Source organism: Myotis nattereri, assembly GCF_964212035.1.
Source record: "Myotis nattereri genome assembly, chromosome: 14".
Lineage (NCBI taxonomy): Eukaryota > Metazoa > Chordata > Mammalia > Chiroptera > Vespertilionidae > Myotis > Myotis nattereri.
In genome coordinates, this window is record NC_138089.1 from 4,008,869 (window position 1) to 4,029,601 (window position 20,733).

General features: G+C 36.1%; 1 protein-coding gene across 1 annotated transcript in view; it reads right to left on the bottom strand.

Annotated features, from left to right (window-relative positions):
* Positions 1 to 15,480: 15,480 nt before the first annotated feature.
* The window catches only part of PPP4R2 (protein phosphatase 4 regulatory subunit 2), a 58,037-nt gene continuing 52,784 nt past the window's right edge, over positions 15,481 to 20,733 (bottom strand). Inside the window, exons 4-9 of the mRNA XM_081105752.1 lie at positions 19,815 to 19,908; positions 18,631 to 18,668; positions 17,656 to 17,730; positions 17,301 to 17,444; positions 16,327 to 16,616; positions 15,481 to 16,118 (exon numbers count right to left, since the gene is read on the bottom strand). Of these exons, the coding sequence (XP_080961878.1) occupies positions 15,802 to 16,118; positions 16,327 to 16,616; positions 17,301 to 17,444; positions 17,656 to 17,730; positions 18,631 to 18,668; positions 19,815 to 19,908 (958 nt within the window). The 3' untranslated portion in view covers positions 15,481 to 15,801. The remainder of the gene's footprint in view (positions 16,119 to 16,326; positions 16,617 to 17,300; positions 17,445 to 17,655; positions 17,731 to 18,630; positions 18,669 to 19,814; positions 19,909 to 20,733) is intronic.

Below are 20,733 nucleotides of genomic sequence, written 5' to 3' on the forward strand. Positions count from 1 at the left end.
TCATGTGTTTCTTACAAGTTCTTAATCATTCTGGAAACTATCATTGTGTATTTTAATAATAATAACACAATTAGACAGTTTTCTTAGAAGTATATTCTTGATTCGTCAGCATTTTAACTGATTCACACAACAAACGCCAAAGCATTCGGCCTCAATTGTAAACGTAAACAGTATTTCCCTCAATTGAAGGCTATATTCACATATTCTCAGCTCTATAAACATGAATTCCTAATGTTTGAAAGCAAATTCTTGTGAATACACTCCGTAAAGAAGCTGGGATTGTAAATATTATCAGTTTCCTGGTCATTTTCCAGCTTTCCACTGTTAATCTCCAGGACTGAAAACAGCAGTAAATGTAGTGAGAATCTATTTAATTGTATTTCAAGTGTTTCTTACACGTTTCTAATCATTTCTGGAAACTACAATTTAGTATTTTAAGAGTTTTACCAGAATTAGACAGTTTTCTCAGAAGTATATTCTTGAATCGTCAGCATTTTATCTGATGCACACAAAAAAAGCCAGTGCAATTTGCCCTCAATTGTAAACATAAAAAGTATTCTCTTTTAAAGGCTATATACACAAATTCTAGGCTCTATAAACATGAATTCCTAATGTTTGACAGAAAATTCTTGTGAAAACGCTCCCTAATGTAGCCAGAGTTGTAAATATTATCAGTTTTCTGGTCATTTCCCAGCTTACCACTGCCAATCTCAGTGAGTGAACACGGCAGTAAATGTAGTAGGAATCTATTTACTTGTATTTCAAGTGTTTCTTACACGTTCTTAATCATATCTGGAAAATACCATTGTGTATTTTAAGAGTTTTACCACAATTCGACAGCTTTCTTTGAAGTATATACTTGAATCGTCAGCATTTTAACTAATTCACACAAAAAACGCCAAAGGAATTCGGGCTCAGTTGTAAACATAAACAGTATAGTCCTCACTTAAAGTCTTTCTACACAAATTCTAAGCTCTAAAAACATGAATTGCTAATGTTTGAAAGCACATTGTTTTGAAAACGGTACGTAGAGTAGCCAGAGTCATAAATATTATTAGTTTTCTGTTCATTTCCCAGCTTTCCACTGCTAATCTCCGTGAATGTACAGAGCAGTAAATGTAGTAAGAATCTATTTACCTGTATTTCAAGTGTTTCTTAGAAGTTTTTAATCATTTTGGAAATTTTAATTGCGTATTTTAAGAGTTTAGCCACAATTACACACTTTTCTTAGAAGAATATCCTTGAATCCTCAGCATTTTAACTGATTCGCAAAAATAATGCCAGAGCAATTCAACCTCAATTGTAAACATAAAGAGTATTCTCCTCATTTAAAGGCTATATACACAAATTCTAAGCTCTATAAACATGAATTCCTAATGTTTGAAAGCAAATTCTTGTGAAAACGCTCCCTTAAGTAGCTGGTGTTTTAAATGTTATCAGTTTTCTCATCATTTCCCCGCTTTCCACTGCCAATCTCCATGATAGAACACTGCGGTAAATGTAGTAAGAGTCTATTTACTTGTATTTCAAGTGTTTCTTACACGTTCTTAATTATTTCTGGAAAATATCATTGTGTATTTTAAGAGTTTTACTGCAAATCGATAGTTTTCATATACTTGAATCGTCAGCATTTTAACTGATTCACACAAAAAACGCCAAAGCACTTCGGCCTCAATTTTAAACCTAAACAGTATTATCCTCACTTTAAGGCCTTCTACAAAAATTCTAAGCTCTAAAAACGTGAATTTCTAATGTTCCAAAGCCCAGTGTTTCGAAAACGGTACCTTAAGTAGCCAGAGTTGTAAATATTATTAGTTTTCTGGTCATTTCCCAGCTTCCACTGCTAATCTCAGTGATTGAACATGGCAGGAAATGTAGTAAGAATCTATTTACTTGTATTTCAAGTGTTTCTTACAAGTTCTTAATCGTTTCTGGAATGTATCATTGTGTACTTGAAGAGTTTTACCACAATTCAAAAGCTTTCTTAGAAGTATATACTTGAATCATCAGCATTTTAACTGATTCACACAAAAAACGCCAAAGCACTTCGGCCTCAATTCTAAACATAAAGAGTATTATCCTCTTTTAAAGTCTTTCTACACAAATTCTACACTCTATAAACATGAATTCCTAATGTTTGAAAGCACCTACTTTGTAAAACGCTCCCTAAAGTAGGCGGGTTTGTAAATATTATCAGTTTTCTGGTCATTTCCCAGCTTTCCACTGGTAACATCCGTGATTGAACACGGCAGTAAATGTAGTAAGAATCTATTTACTTGTATTTCAAGTGTTTTTTACACGTTCTTAATCATTTCTGGAAACTATCATTGTGTATTTTAAGAGTTTTACCACAATTCGACAGCAGCTTTCTTAGAAGTATATACTTGAATCATCAGCATTTTAACTGATTCACACAAAAAACGCCAAAGAAGTTCGGCCTCAATTGTAAACATAAACAGTATAGTCCCCATTTAAAGTCTTTCTACACAAATTCTAAGCTCTACAAACATGAATTTCTAATGTTTGCAAGCACATTGTTTTCAAAACAGTACCTGAGGTAGCCGGAGTTGTAAATATTATCAGTTTTCTGGTCATTTCCCAGATTTCCACTGGTAATGTCTGTGATTAAAAACGGCAGGAAATGTAGTAAGAATCTATTGACTTGTATTTCAAGTGTTTCTTACAAGTTCTTAATCATTTCTGGAATCTACTATTGCGTATTTTAAGAGTGTAACCACAATTAGACCGTTTTCTTAGACGTATACACTTGAATCATCAGGATTTAAACTTCTCATTTGAACCCTTTCTTCACAAATCCTGATCTCTATAAACATGAATTCCTAATGTTCGAATGGACATTCTTGTGAAAACGCCACCTAAAGTAGTCGAAGTTGCAATTATTATCAGTATTTTCATCATTTCACAGCTTTCTACTCGTAATCTAGGAGATTGAACATGGCCGTATATGTAGTAAGACACTATTTACTTGTATTTCTAGTGTTTCTTACACGTTCCTAATCATTTCACCGGACTATTATTGTGTATGTTAAGAGTTTTACCACAGTTTGACAGTTTTCATATTAGTATATAATTGAATCGTCAGGTTTAAACTGATTCACACAAAAAACGCCAAAGCAATTCATCCTCAATTGTAAACATAAACAGTATTCTCCTCATTTAAAGGCTTACACACAAATTCTGGGCTCTATAAAGAGGAATTCCTAATGTTTGAAAGCACATTCTTCTGCAAACACCACCTAAAGTAGCCAGGTTTGTAAATATTATCAGTATACTCGTCTTTTCATAGCTTTCTACCCATATTCTCGTTGACTGAACACAGCAGTAAATGTAGTAAGACTCTATTTACTTGAATTTAAAGTGTTTCTTACATGTTCCTAATCATTTTCCAGGACTATCCTTGTGTCTGTTAAGAGTTTTACCACAATTATACAGTTTTCTTAGAAGTATATACTTGAATCATCAGGATTTAAACTGTTTCATTCAAAAAACGCCAAACCAATTCAACCTCCATTGTAAACATAAACAGTATTCTCCTAATGTAAAGTCTTTATACACAAATTCTGATCTCTATGAACAGAAATTCTTAATTTTTGAAAGCACTTTTCTGAAAAAGCCAAATTCGATTGCCAGAATTGTAAACATGATCAGTATTCTCGTCATTCCACAGCTTTCTACCTGTAATCCAGGTGATTCAACACCGCCATGGAGATATTATTCTGTATTTACTTGAATTTCAAGTGTTTCTTCCATGTTCCTAATCTTTTCCCTGGAGTATCATCCTGTATTTTAGAGGTTTACCACAATTAGAACGTTTTCTTAGCAGTATATACACGAATCTTCAGGACTTAAACTGTTTTATTCAAAAAACGCCAATCAAGTAAGCCTCAATTGTAAATATAAACAGTATTCTCATAGTTTAAAGGCTTTATACAGAAATTCTGAGTTCTATGAACAGGAATTCTTAATGTTGGAAAGCACTTTCTTCTGAAAACACCACATTCTGTTGCCGGAATTGTAAGCCTTATCAGTATTCTCGTCATTTCACAGCTTTCTACCTGTAATCCAGGTGATTCAACTCCACCATGGAGATATTACTTCTCTATTTACTTGAATTTCATGTGTTTCATACATGTTTCTAATCATTTCCGGGGAGTATCATTGTGTATTTTGAGATTTTTACCAAAGTAAGACAGTTGTTTTTTTTTTAGCAATATATACATGTATCTTCAGGAATTAAACTGTTTTTATTCAAAGAAAGCCAACCAATTAAGTCTCAATTGTAAATATAAACAGTATTCACGTCTTTAAAGGCTTTATACACAAATTCTGAGCTCTATAAACAGAAAATCTTAATGTTTGAAAGCACTTTCTTCTGAAAACTCCAAATTCCGTTGCAGGAATCGTAAACATTATCAGTATTCCCGTCATTTAACAGCTTTCTACCTGTAATCCGGGTGATTCAATAATGCAATAGAGATATTACGACACTGTTTGCTTGAATTTCAAGTGTTTCTTACACGTTCTTAATTTTTTCTGGGGAGTATCATTAGTATTTTGAGGGTTTACAACAATTAGACAGTTATCTTAACAATATATACATGAATCGTCAGGACATAAACTGTTTTATTCAAAAAACCCCAACCACAATTAAGCCTCAATTGTAAATATAAACAGTATTCTCGGCATTTAAAGGCTTTATAAACAAATTCTGAGCTCTATGAAGAGGAATTCTTAATGTTTGAAAGCACTTTCTTCTGAAAACGACAAATTCCATTGACGGAATTGTAAACCTTATCAGTATTCTCGTAATTTTACAGCTTTCTACCTGTAATCCGGGTGGTTCTACACCGCTATGGAGATATTACGTCTCTATTTATTTGAATTTCAAGTGTTTCTTACACGTTCCTCATCTTTTCCTGGGAGTATCATTGTGTATTTTAAGAGCTTTACCACAATTAGACAGTTTTCTTAGAAGTATATACATGAATCTTCAGGACTTAAAACTGTTTTATTCAAAAAACGCCAATCAAGTAAGCCTCAATTATAAATATAAACAGTATTCTCATCATTTAAAGGCTTTGTACACAAATACTGATCTCTATAAACAGAAAATCTTAATGTTTGAAAGCCCTTTCTTCTGATAACTCCAAATTCCATTGCCGAAATTGGAAACATTATCAGTTTTCCCGTAGTATCACAGATTTCTACCTGTAATCCCTGTGATTCAACACTGCCATGGATATATTATGTCTCTATTAACTTGAATATCAAGTGTTTCTTACATGTTACTAATCATTTCCGGGGAGTATCATTGTGTATTTTAAGAGTTTTACTACAATGAGAGAGTCTTCTTAGCAGTATATACTTTAATCTTCAGAACTTAAACTGTTTAATTCAAAGTATGCCAGCCAATTAAGCCTCAATTGTAAATATAAACAGCTTTCTCGTCATTTCAAGGCTTTATACACAAATTCTGAGCTCCCTGAAATAAATTCTTAATGTTTGAAAACACTTTCTTCTGAAAACGGCAAAATCCATTGCCGTAATTGTAAACGTTATCAGTTTTCGTGTCATTTCACAGCTTTCTACCTGTAATCCCGGTGAGTCAACACCGCCATGGAGACATTACGTCTCTATTTATTTGAATTTCAAGTGTTCTTACAAGTTACTAATCATTACCAGGGAGTATCTTTGTGTAATTTAAGAGTTTTACCACAATTAGTTTTCTTAGGAGTATATATATGAATCTTCAGGACTTAAACTGTTGTATTCAAATAATGCCAACCAATTAAACCTCAACTGTAAAAATAAACAGTGTTCTTGTCATTTCAAGGCTTTATACACAAATTCTGAGCTCTATAAACTGGAATTCTTTATGTTTGAAAGCATATTTTTCTGAAAACGCCAACTAAAATAGCCAGAATTGTAAACATTATCAGTATTCTAATCATTTCACAACTTTCTACCTGTAATCACGGTGATTCAACACCTTGATGGAGATATTCCGTCTCTATTTACTTCAATTACAAGTGTTTCTTTCACAAATTTATAAACAGGAATTCTTAATGTTTGAAAGCACGTTTTTCTGAAAACGACAACTAAAATAGCCAGAATTGTAAACATTATCAGTATTTTCCTCATTTCACAGCTTTCTATCTGCAATTGTGGTTATTGAACACAGCCATAGAGATAGTACGTCTCTAATTACTTGAATTTCAAGTTTTTCTTACACATTCCTAATCATTTCCAGGCAGTATCATTGTGTATTTTGAGAGTTTTACCACAATTAGACAGTGTTTTTTTCTTCAAATAGGTTTTCAATATCTTGCTCTCTCTCTTCTTCTGGCACTCCCATAATTCGGATGTTGATACGCTTGAAGTTGTCCCAGAGGCTCCTTACACTATCTTCATATTTTTAGATTCTTTTTTTCTTTTTGTTTTTCCAGTTTGGTGTTTTTTGCTTCTTCGTATTTCAAATCTTTGACTTGATTCTTGTGATCCTCTAGTCTGCTGTTGGATCTCTGTATAATATTCTTTATTTCAGTCAGTGTATGCTTAATTTATACTTGGTTCTTTTTCATATCCTTGAGGGTCTCACTTGATTTCTTGAGGGTCTCACTAAATTTATCGGCGGTTTCTAGAAAATTCTTGAAAAACCTTCTAAGTGTGGTTTTGAACTCTTTATCCAGTAGTTTGCTTTCCTCCATTTCGGTCATTTGTGACCTGTTTCTTTATCTCCGCATTGTGGCTGCTTCCTGTTTTGGTAGAGTGGCTTTGTGTGCTAGGTGTCCTATAGGGCCCAGTGGCTCACCCTCCCCAATTACCTGAGGTGGACACTCTTGGTACACATCTTTTTGGGTTTGTGCACTGTCTTGTTATAGTTAAGCCTTGATTGCTGTAGGTATCCCTGGGAGGAATTGACCTCCAGGCTAAATGGCTGTGAGAATCAGCTGTGGTTATGGTGGGAGAACTTCTGTGTTGGAGACATCCTTATGGGGCAAGACTTGCTTCAGTAGGGCTTTGGTGCTCACTGAGCCTGCCCCCTAGTGTGTCCTTTATGGATCTGAGGAATTGTAATCTGACTGGGTACACTGGCTCTTGGATCTCTAAGGAGGAGCTAATTTAGCCTCTTCCTGAGGCTACCCAGCAGGAGCTATGGAGAGATCTGCAGATTCCTCTTCTTTGTTTGGGGGTTAGAGGTACCCAGTTGAGCCCCAGCTGTGAAGCAATGCAAGCTGCTGTGGGGCCTTGGGCCTTCTTTTGGATGTTCTGGGTTTCTCTGACCCAGCTGCAGTTAGGTAATTTTCAGATTGCAAAGGGCCAGGCCTTTCAGATGCAAAAGCCTCTGCGCACAGCTTGGGTGGTACGGGGTCTCGAAATCAACAGGGCAGAGCAAACAGCTATGGCTGATCCTCAGCCCTGCCCTAAGAGGCCTAAGGTCTCACTGTTCCGCAGTAATCACTGCAAGCATCTCTGAGAGAAAGCCACCCTCGAGTTCTTCCCGATGCCAGACAGTTCAGTTTCTCCCCGTATGAGTCTGTGTCCCCAGAGACTCACCTGGAACTGGTGTTCAGAGTAGTTGGGAGCTTGTGTCTCCCTCCCGATTGAAAAAGACAGCTGCGTCCTCAGTTGCCAGCCCTTTCCACGTGTGCCTCTGTACCTTCTGCATTTTACGTCCGCACCTCTCAGCCTCAGTGTGCTTTTCTCTTTCCTTCTAGTTGTAGAATTTCCACTCAGCCAGCCTTCCTGTGGTTCTGGATGATGTCAGTTTTGTCTTTTAGTTGTATTTTTGAAGTGGTTGTGTGAGGCAGCAATTTTCTTATATAAATTATTAGAAGTGTAGCAAGTTTTCAGGCTACTACACATGAAGCTGTCTAGTCCTTACTATGAGTGATTTAGTAGTTAAGCATCTCTTGGGAAATGTGGCCCAGTTCCTAATGTGGGTTTGTTAAGACGCCTCCCACAGTGTTAGCAGTATATTTAAACTCCATAGATTGAGGTGTGTCAGGGGGATCCAGCAGCTTGCCTAGTTGTTTTTTAAAGGTTTATGGAGGTAACACAAACTACTAAATATATCTTAATATTTGGTGATTCATAATCAAAAGGATTTGAATGCCTTGTGATCGTTATGTTTTTGTATTGAATATTAGAAATACGTTGCAGGTATAGGAGATTGGTGTTAAATTCCAATATATTTAAGAATTCCAAGTGTTTGTTCAGTTAGGAGTCTATGTTTTCAAATTTCACTTATTCCAACAAATGGAAAGAAAAAGTACACAGGACATACAGGTGCGAACAAGTATTTGTCCTTTGTGAGAAGGCAGCCTGTGTGAGTTGTTAGTACTGGGGTCTAAAAGAGCAGATTTCTGAGCTTTGAGAAGTCTTTGGGGAAGAGTTCTCAAAGGTCAGAACTATTGTTCCCTTTGGGGAACAATAGCAATGTCCCTCTACTTAAAGAGACACATAGGTGAGACCCACAAGTGCAGCTGAGACGCTCTGGGGAGGCTGGAGAAGAATGTATATCCTCTTTTTTTGGGATGAAATGTTCTATAAATATCAGATCCATCTGATCTGGTGTGTTATTTAAGGCCTGTCTCTTCGGTGAGTTTTTGTCTAGAAGATCTATCCAGTGATGTCAGTGAGGTGTCAATCTCCCCCTTAAAGTTTATCAAGAGGTTTTTTGGGGGAGAGAACCAAGATGGTGGCATAAGGTATACGCCTGTACGTGCTGCCCCCCACAACATTAAAACCACAACTATAAGACAAAGCAGCTATCATCCAAAACCACGGGAAAGCTGGCCGAGTGGAAGTCCTACAACTAGAAGGAAAGAAAAAAGCGCATTGAGACCAGGTAGGAGGTGCAGAGGCGCCAAGAGCAGAGGTACGGAGGTGCGAATGAGGCGGCTGCACCTGGGTGTGAGGTTTTTTTTTCCAATCAGAAGGGGATACAAGCTCCTGAATGCACTGAACCCATTTACGGCGAGATTCTGGGGCCCCAGACTCCTACGGGGAGAAATTGAACTGTCTTGCAGCGGGTTGGAAAGCGAGGGTGGCTTTCTCGCAGAGATCATTGTTGCTGTGGGAGTGTGGGACTCGGGATGCAGAGGGATTGGGGGACGCAGAGGCATGGAGTCGCTGACGACAGCCATTGCTTTTTGCTCTGCCCTGGTGATTCTGACACCCAGCCCCACTCAATTTACATCCCCATCCAAGCTGTGTGCAGTGGCGCAAATTACATGCGCTTTTGCAGCATAACCTAACAAACTGCAGCTGGGTTAGAGAGCTCCAAAACTTCCAAACCCCAAACAAAGAGGAGAAATCTGCTGATAACGCTGTAGCTTCTGCTGGGTAGACTCACACAGTGGTTGCCTTGGAGATCCAGGAGCCAGGGTACCCCTGGCCAGATACCAGATTTCAACTCCCTACATCCATATCGGACACACTCAAAAGCAGACTCAGTGAGCACCAAAGCCCCACTGAAGCAAGTCCTACCCCATAAGGGTGTCTCCAGCACAGCAGTTCTTCCACTGTAGACACAGCGAGTCCTCACAGTCAGCCAAAAATGTGGAGACAAAGAAACAGGTCACAAATGACAGAAATGGAGGAAAGCAAACTACTGGATATAGAGTTCAAAACCACACTTATAAGGTTTTTCAAGAATTTTCTAGAAACCGCCGATAAATTTAGTGAGACCCTCAAGAAATCAAGTGAGACCCTCAAGGATATGAAAAAGAACCAACTATAAATTAAGCATACACTGACTGAAATAAAGAATATTATACAGAGATCCAACAGCAGACTAGAGGATCGCAAGAATCAAGTCAAAGATTTGAAATACGAAGAAGCAAAAAACACCAAACCAGAAAAACAAAAAGAAAAAAAGAATCTAAAAATATGAAGATAGTGTAAGGAGCCTCTGGGACAACTTCAAACGTACCAACATCCGAATTATGGGGGTGCCAGAAGAAGAGAGAGAGCAAGATATTGAAAACCTATTTGTAGAAATAATGACAGAAAACTCCCCCTACCTGGTGAAAGAAATAGACTTACAAGTCCAGGAAGCGCAGAGAACCCCAAAGAAAAGGAGTCCAAAGAGGACACCAAGACATATCATAATTAAAATGCCAAGGGCTAAAGACAAAGAGAGAATCTTAAAAGCAGTAAGACAAAAACAGTCAGTTACTTACAAGGGAGCACCCATACGACTGTCAGCTGATTTCTCAACAGAAACCATGCAGGCCAGAAGGGTTTGGCAAGAAATATTCAAAGTGATGAATAGCAAGAACCTACAACTACAATTACTCTACCCAGCAAAGCTATCATGTAGAATTGAAGGTCAGATAAAGAGCTTCACAGACAAGAAAAAGCTAAAGGAGTTCATCACCATCAAACCAGTATTATATGAAATGCTGAAAGGTATCCTTTAAGAAGAGGAGGAAAAATGTAAAGATACAAATTATGAACAAATACACATCTATCAACAAGTGAGTCTAAAAATCAAGTGAATTAATAATCTGATGAACAAACTGATGAATATAATAGAATCAGGGCATAGAAAGGGAGTGGACTATCTTGGGGGGCGGGGGGATTGTGGGAAAGACTGGATAAAAATTGTACACCTATGGCTGAGGACAGTTTGGGGTTGGGGGGTAAGGGTAGAGGGTGGGGTTGGAACCGGGTGGAGGGAAGCTATGGGGGGAAAAAAGAGGAACAACTAATAATATGAACAAATACCATGTTTATCCCTCAAATAGGCAGTATTAAGACTTAAAAGCCTACTCAACCACAAAGACTTCTTGATGCCAGCATCACTGACCAAATACCAAGTACCATTACACCACATCTAAAGCACAACTTGGCCGGCTTAATGATACTTGCCACTCGTAGAAACACCCGTCCCCCACCATGGTGGAGGAGTGTTGTGCCCCTCTGTGGTCCGGGTAACTGATCTTGTCACAAAAGTTGTTACTGTAATGCACATTTCTTAGTGATTCACTGTCTGCCTGCAGCTCCCAACAGCACAAATCAAGGAACACATAAAGCTTCAGGGATAAACTCAGCACCTTGAAGTGGGAAGTAATCTCAGGATACATTTTAGTTTTAATAAATGTATTGCCTTTGGAAAAACCTTGAAGTTTACAAATAAATTCAAAGATCAGATACTCAAATGCTCAATATTAAACTAAAGGGGAAAAATGTCTGTTGTTCTAAGACTGTTAGAACACAAGGGAACAGTATACTCTTCATTCTAGACAGCCAAGTAGCCAGACCTCTCATCCGAGTTAGTTGAAGAATCAGTCTTACTATCATTAATTCAAAACTCTGTATTAGCTATACCATCTAATAAATAAAGTAGAGATAAGTGAAATTAAGTATGACCTAAAATTCAAATGCATTTCCATGTAGAAACATGCTAGTACCCGCCCCCCCCTTTTTTTTTTACTTCAGAGTATCACCTTCGGTGCAATATGTATAAAGAAATGAGAATCCAGAATTGAGAGCAATCTACCCACTTAGAGGAATTTGACACATCTTACCATGCAGTTGTCTGAAAGTGAGATTTCTAAAATGATTCTAAACAAACGTTATAGCGACAACTTAATGCCAAGAGAAATTTGACATAGTAAATATAAATTCTGTCAGATATTAAGTTTGAGTTGCTCAGCAACGAATAATTGTCCATTCAACTTAGATGCATCCTCTTTGAAAAAATAGTACCACTTAAGCAGCAGAGCTATAAAGTAATGAATACATTAACCTCCCTCCCTGTAGACCAGGAAGTGCGAATGGATCCTGAACTACGAGGACAGCAGGATGGGGGAGTAGGGGAGGACTTTGTGAATTACTATAGCAAATAAAATATTCCACACAGACTTCTAATTTATGTTTTATTGCATTATGAAAATAATACATTTGGCAAAGTAATCTAGGCTCCAAGTTGAAATAAACACTCCCAAAAGTGTACTGATTTTTTAAAATGTGAAATATTAGATGTATTCTAACATCCTAGCATTCATATTAGGCCGATAATCCAGTAAACCTAATAATTGCATATGAAATGACAAGGTGATTTTGCATTCATCCATTTTAATAGCACAAATCTCGAGTGAACTGAACTTCATTTGATCAAAACCAATGCATTGAAGAAATTCCTGTTCAGACGACAATTTGAAATGCTACCCCACTTTTTATTTCCTTTGCTTCTACAAGTTGCATTTTCATCCTTACCACAAGATACATTTCTCATAATCACACATTGTAGCGGTTTTAGATGCTGCCCAACTATCTTTACAGGTAAACTAGTATATTATTTAAAAAATTGCTGATTTTGCCCTGGCCGATTCCTCAGCTGCAGAGCCTCGGCCCATAGATGGAAGTGTCGCAGGTGGATCCAGCCAAGGGCATGGACTGCGATTGCAGGCTCAATCCTCTACCCTGCTGGGGGCACGTGCAAGAGGCACCAAATCAATGTCTCTCTCACGTTGATTTTACTCTCTCCCCCTCCCACTCGCTCTAAAAAATGTTAAAAATATCCTGTGAGGATTAACAACGAAGTTGACTTAACAAATGTAAAAATGCATAAATACGTGCCTATCTACACCAGCAAAGCGAAATAATCTTGAGCCTCAATGTTTTCACAGGTCACACCTTCTGGCCACGATTTCATGGATGACTTTCCATGCTAAAGCATTATGGTCTACTACCACTGCTCAGCACACTGTTGACAGATATAGTTAATAAATCCTAACTGGATTAAATTTATCTAATAATTAACACTTTCCCACTAATTTCTCCCCTGCTATTTAGAACTGAAAAGCTACATTTAAAAAAATGTAGTAGGATAATGTTTTATTTTAAAGGGAAAAGTGCCACAGATGTATTATCTGTATATTTTCACTTTTTTGACCAGCAAGAATTTCAAATTCTTTTGGCATGCTGGCCAAAAAGGAAATTTTAATCATTGAAATTAAAATTAATCATTACAATTCTTTAGATCTTTTCATCTGACTTTGCTGGTGGTATGTTAAGAAAATGTGCCTAAAATTAGTCTTTAAAAAGTCACACCTGACCCTGGCCGGGTTCCTCAGTGGTTAGAGCATTAGCACATGGACTGGAGGGCAATTCCTGGTCAAGGGCACATAACTCGGCTGCAGGCTCAATCCCTGGCCCTGGCCGGGGCGCATGGGGGAGGCAACCAAATCCATGTCTCTCTCTCTCATCTATGTTTCTTTCTCACTCTCTCCTTTTCCCCATCTCTAAAATTTAAATTAAATTAAAAAATCAATGGAAAAATATCAGTTGAGGATTTAAAAAAAAATTCACATCTAAATCGGTTATGAGTAGAACTGACATTTTCATGAAGCCAAGTCTAAGTGCACCTATGCACACCTGTGGAAATTTACTTCCAAATGGGCATCAGTATCTTAAATCAGCGTAACAAGGTTCCTCAGTTTAACTACAGAGGTAGTCCTTCTATCCTAAAGATATTCATGAGCATTCTACAATTTTCTGTATAAAAAGCAACAAGTGTGATCTATGATCAACATATGAAACATAAATATGAAATTAAGCTGTAGATCAAAATGCAGATCTCTCATAGAGTTAAGTGACATTTTGGTACATTCACCACTGTTGTACTTTATTTAATAAAGATATACATTTGGCCTTGCAAAAATAACAATCGCAAGTTTACAAATAAACCACAGACCTCAAAGTCATGATTGCTAAAACTTCAACCTAAAGCAACAAAGTAAATCTATTTGTTTACAAATGGTCCATGGCACAATTAAAATAAAAATATCAAAAGGTCACAGGGTCCTAAAGAACAGGTTCATTGACAATAATTTCATAAATATGCTAAAGAAAATTTCAAAATTTCTTAACATGTTTACAATCTGTTCTCCTTGGCAAAATACCCCTCAACAAAATAAGGTTAATAGGTCACTAAAAAAAAATATTGCATTTAAAATTTGCTTCATTTTGACATTTTTGCAACATTAAAAAAAGTGTGTGTGATTTTTCTCCAGTACAGTAAATCAGTATTGTTCTTATTTCGACTACCACATATTCATAGATATATCTAGCTGCTGTGAACCGAAGTCAAGCCAGTCAGTAGTATGTTACCCTACAAACATAAACGAAGCCAAATCGTCCTGGTATTTTTAGTCATAGCAATTTAAGTAGTCAAAATGCAAAATTGTAGTTGCCATCCAAATCACCCAAAAGCATTATGATACAGTGTCAGAAATTGTTTGCATCAGTTTTATAAGTTCATCTGTTTACTTCAGGTATCTGAAACTAAAAGAGATTTTATTTTTGATAAAAATGTACTCAAATATTTCATAACATTAGTATTTATTGCTTTATATGAATACTGTATTGAAAGCCCAAGCATTCAGTTTACACACAGAAATTTACAGTTATATACCGCGTCACAAAGGCAGTGAACACATTACACCCTACAAAATCTACTTTACAGAAATTTAAAAATTCTAAATATCAAAAGGTACAGCCAAAGAAACAGGTATAAATTTGGCAGCCAGTAATTTGACAGGAAAATTGCATCTTACATGACATTATATATGTGAATTTGAAAATATTGAGTTTACAGTAATTATTGTGCTTTCTGTTGATCTGAAAAATATAACACTGGCTGTTGAAGAAGCATGTTCAAAAATATTTAATTCACTTCAAAATGTCATACAAATTATGGTGATTTCTATGCACCCCTAAAGCTTCAGTCATTTAGCTCCAGTACATTACTAAAGTAATATATTAATTCTTCCAGTACAGTGGTGTTTCATATCATTGACATATTATACTCTAGAATAATTTAGAAAGAAATGTGTAATATTCACAATGTTCAGAAAAGCAAGCAAAAAGTTAAGGAAACTGCTCAGTTCTGAGACGTTCTCATGTCAGCTTTATAAGCATTCATTCTACAAAATAGTAAGCTCATGTTTGAACACAATTTCCAAGATAAAGCACATTTTCTCATAAATAATGAAGTCGTTTCAGGCACCTCAGAGGTATACAAAAGAATTTGTTTTAACAGATCTCTTGGAATGTGTTTAACCTGGTATTTCAACAGACTCTAGATTTCCAGGGTTTCACAAGGGCCAAATTTTATTTGAGTTACTTAGAAGAGAAAGAAACGGTCTTCTGAAAGAGTGAACTCAGTCATGACCAATAGAAAAAGTATCCACTGTATTTATTCATCTCTTATAGAAACAGAAAAATATAACATTTCCCCCCTCAGAATAATATATATGTGTATATATATGTATATATATATATATATATGTATGCATATATGACTTAAAGTTCCATTGTACAGTCAAACAATAAAATCTGGAAATCAGCATGAAACCCTAAAATTCACGTTAAAATGTTGAAACTATGACCAAAATATGAAAACTGCTAGAGCTGTCAGAAAAAGACAAGACAAAAAGCTTTTTTGTGTATGTATAAACTAAATAATCTCCAAAAGGTTTTCAAAATTATAATTACTTTCCAGTTAAAAAACTTTAATTCTAAAAAAAAAAAAAAAAAAAATCTATACACACAAACCACTGATTTGACCAAACCAAAACAGTCAGTGGTAAGCAGGACCTATGGAACCAATATTCATAGTTCTTACATGTACAACTCTTTCAGGATTTATCCCACAAAATACTTTATATTACAACCTGCTTCTCTTGTAAAACTAAAGGTCCACTTTATTACATAAGAGTTTTATACAGTGTAAAACCAGAACTGTATGTAAAATGCTGTCTCTAATTAGTCTTGTTCCATTGGTTCCTCTGTGACCTCTGTGGCTGCATCATCGTTTTCCATGGATGATTCTGAGAGAACCTCTCCAGTCTCATTAGAGCTGGGTTCTGCCAATTCCTCTGTTTCATGGCAATCAGAGCCACCACTGTCAGGGCCTGTGTTCTCACTACCTTCAGAATGGAAATCTTTCCCGGCTTGAGTCAGACCAGATTCCTCCATCTGATTATTTTCCTCAGAAGTCTCTTCATTCACAGTTAAGGCATCAGATTCTTTTTCTTGATTTTTTCTTTCAGGGATCATTTCTCTTGATGTCATAAAAGACTCTAAAAATAAGCAAATGTTGTAGTTAAATTTTATTTTCAAAATACCTCCAATTTCATGAACTGTGATATTCTACAGTTCAAAATCATATTCCCTGAAATTGAGCAGCAACTATATAAATGTGGGAGAAAAGCCCAACATCAGCATTATGTTACGTTCTTTATTTGAGGATCTCCTTACTCCACCCTTTTACAGATGGTTTCTAAATACCTTCTTCTTCCTCCTCTTCCTCTTCCTCTTCCTCCTCTTCTGTACAGTGTTGCCTGGAACAACCACTTTCTTTGTCTTTATCCTGAGATGAAGATGATGCATCTGTTTCTTCTACCAGAACGGAAGAAATTTCACTGGAAGACGTCTGACTGGCTGTCTCCCTGACTTCACTTTCTCTGTCAAACCGAAGTCTTTTTACCTCATGCCCCTCAGCGTCCACAGCATCTTCACCTGGGTGTTTATTTTTCATCGGGCTCACTGAGCTTTCCGATCCAGGTGTCGGAGAATGACTGTAAATGGTTTTTTTTAAGTGTCGTTAATAAAATTATTTTCTTCATCCTCTACATTCCCATTTTAAAAATCTAATTATTTTTTTAAATTGTATTTCAGTGTCAAAGTTAAATTATACCACCTGGGCCAAGAGAACACGAGAAAATTTTCAAGGGAACCTAAACTGTTTAATGAATATTTACCATTTGGAACTAGTCAACAAGTTATATGACCTTTTTGGTTCAATTCTCCAGTAAGTTAAATGCTCTCCTATAATAAAACTACAAGTCTTCCATATGGGCATGCTCTTTAAATCCTCTCACTCATTCAGTCTTCTTTCCCTTAAATGATGCAGAAAATTTGATGAGATATAAATGTTTCATTTTATGATCTATATATTATTATTCACAAAATTGCAACTCATTTACAAATATATTTTCTAGTAACTTTCAAAAAAAATTAAAATACATCCTGACCACCTTATTTTCGTAAGACCCCATTATAAGGAGGACCTCCCCAATTTAGCAGTTTTAGTCTTTTCTATGCCCATCTTCAGAATGTGCTAAAGCTCCTATCACATTAAAACCTGTCCTATACCTCAAAACCTTTAGTAAATTATAGATAGTAAACAATGAGTGCTGAAAATCACCAATGCTAGTATTTTATAAACAGTTTTTGTTTTTAAATATAAATCTCAAACACACCTGTGACTTTTGTCCTCAGTTTGCTGTAAGTTTGACTCTTTGTCATCTGTGCTCTCAGGCAAGCCATTGGTTGTCATAGGGACTGACACAGAAACCTTTGGTCGATTAAGTGGCCTAGGTGTTCCTGGCCCATTGATATTAGCCCTGTGGTAAGACAAGTGAACATCATTTTCCCATTTTGCTAAAAGTCATCCCTTTCAAGGTCATTCTGACTTTCAGATCCACATTAACTAATTCTGTTTAGTATATTTTATTATCCTCTTAATCCTAATTTTTAAAAAAGAATATTGAGCCTGCTACTCAAAACTAAAATATGTAAACTCTTTCTTTGGATATTAAAAATCAAGAGTCTTACCTTTCAGTATAAGTTGGTGAATTTCCAGGAAACATAACACCATTCATTCGATTTAAACTATTAGAATTGTTTTTCCTATGAGACAAAACAAACACTGTTATGGATGGTTTCATGTATTAGTTTTGACAGGAATCAAGAATTTTCATCTTTTGTAAGATATCACTGTTGCAAAACCAAACAATAAGACCTCTGTGAGAAATAACAATCATGGGATTATCTTAATAACATGTATATTCTTGAAAAAATTTTGAAAAGAAATTCAGTTTTTGTCTATTAAATCAGAGATTTTTTTAACCTTAACACGTTAAACGCCCAGTCAGTCACTGGTGACTGACACTATACTTTCTTTCCAGAAGACAAAACAGGCTGGCACTTAACGTGTTAAACCAACTTTTCTCAATGGGAGGCAACGTCCTCCTCACAACCCCTCTACTCCACACTGCATCCCAGAAGACATTGGACAGTGTCTGAAGACTTTTTTTGGGGAAAAGGGGATACTAGTGACAGCCAGGGAGTAGAGGCCAGGGGCACTGCTAAACTTCCTGTAATTTCCAAGATATCCACTCATTAACAAAACATTAATAGTGCCAAGGACTGTACCCTTAACCGCTATCTTAATTTGCTACATAAATCTGGAGAACTGGAAACAGTTTTCCATCATGAAGAGGAATGTAATCAAGTAGCCAAATATCTAAAGATGCCCTGGAAAGGTATCTAGGATAAGATCCCAGGGCCCTGAGTGCCATGACAATACATAAATCCAACAATGTGAAGATTATGGTAAATCACAAATCTCCTTAATCCAAACCCCTTTATTGCAAAAACACACAGGTAATATTATTGGTAATATTCAATTTTGGAAACTGGGAGATAGATTCGCAGGAATTTATAAATGTAATTATGTTTTATTACATATAAAATAAATGCAATTTTTTAAGACTAACATATTAGAAATAGAAAAGTCTCTCTACTTACTCTGAAGAAGGATATACACAGCTAACCACCATCACATTCTGCAAGCAAAAATTGGTGATTTAACATGAGGAAAAGTACTACAGTGTAAGTTTAATCATTTGTTTTTAATTTCTCAAATTCATCCTGGTAGGTTAAGTTTCTATTTATTCTGATTTTACTAACAAAAATTTTAAAATAAAACTTATAAACAAAAGACCAAAATCTAATATCCTACTAATGCATTTATTTTTTTTACTCTACTTTAGTTACTTTGGAGCCCTAACATTATATATTTCATGTAATAAAGTAGAACCACCCTCTCCTTATTGTAGTTAGAATCACCCCCAAGATACTTAGACATTGAAGTTTTAGGCCAAGTATAAATGAATTTCCTTATAAGCAGTACCAATCAAACCTGATGTGTAGTATCATATACCACAAGAGATTAAAAACATTAATCTGGTAAGGCCTTATGATCTACTGTAAATGACTAAGTAACAGTTTTGGATTCCAGCTCCCAGGGTAAATAAACTGAATTTGAATTATAATCTTAAAATGAACACTGGACTAGGATCAATCACCAAGTGAGGGAATTAGCCACCCACTGGTCCCATCTTGGTTTCCAGGGCTTCTTCACCTTCTTTACCCAAGTCAACTTCCTCAAACACCTTGCTGTCTTTGCTCATCATGCTCTTCCCTCAGTCCGAAATGCCCTTTCCTTATTACTAATATCACCTCACTCACAGAAAACCTAATGTTTTCTTCATTCTTCACGCTGACCTTTACCTTTCTCACATCTAATTTAATGCTTTGTATCAGTGATTTTCCAGAGTTGTGTACATCTCAATTCCAGAACTGAAATAAATGAATTCCATGGATTAACACGTTTGCAAAACACTCTAATAAAGTTAAAATATCAATTATAGAACTTCATAGAACATTTAATATATTGATGTATACTATGAATATCCAGGAGAGAATCCTAAGTTGCTTTCCTAAACTTAATTGATATAAGCTCTCCTCTGCCCCTCTATTAAATCTCTCCGAAACTCTGACCACAATTCAGACAACAATTTGGGAAAAACTTCAAGTAGGTTGAGAAACTTATTTCAAGAAAAGGTGACTACAACAACTCTTACTCAATGCATTTTTTTTAAATCTATTATGTTACAGTTTAATATAATTTCAATTAACAAAATATATACCTTCTCTACTCCTCTGAGAAATTTGTCTGTTCCTGTATAATTTCTCCTTGGATCTGTTAGCAATTCACATAGCCGCTGAATAGTAAAAGGGATACTGTAAAAGAATATAATTTTATAGTTTGAGGTCCATTAATTATTAAGAAAATTAGAAACATTATCAGTCTCACTTTTTAAAGCTTTTATCCATGTGTTAAGCTACAAAAGAAAATGCTACAATAGGGGAATGAATGAGTCATTTAAAAATAGGCAAGACAACAGGAACACCTATCATTTTATTTACAAAGAAAACAATTTTCCCTTCCTTGCCTTAAAAAGCAATACAGAATATCCAAAATTAACAGAAAGTTTAAAAACTGAAAATAACAAATTTGTTTCAACTCAAAATTTTTTCCTCAATCATTCTTTTGCACACAAAGATTTCTTTAAAGTCTTCAAATAAACTATGTTTTGTTATCAGATAGAATAAGACAAATAACTCCAATGGAAAAGTACTAGAGGTACGGTTCTGCTTTATAATTATAACTAGAGGCCCGTTGCATGAATTCATGCACAGGTGAGGTCCCTTGGCCTGGCAGGCAATCAGGGCTGGCTGGCTGGGGGGAGGGACTGCGGGAGGTTGGCGGGCCACGGGAGGTTGGTTGTGGGAGTGCAACTGACCACCAGGGGGCAGCTCCTGTGTTAAGCATCTGTCCCCTGGTGGTCAGTGTGCATTCTAGCTACTGGTCGGCTGTCTGGTCATAACAGTCACTTAGGCTTTGATATATATATAGGTACATCTTAAGTGTACTACATGATAGCAATATACCTGAACCTTAGCCCCTCTTCTAGATCACTACTCTCCAAACCTTAAACACACCACCACAACCTGTTACTGTCTCAGTAAATATCTCATAGTGACACTGTAATTAAAAGTTTATAT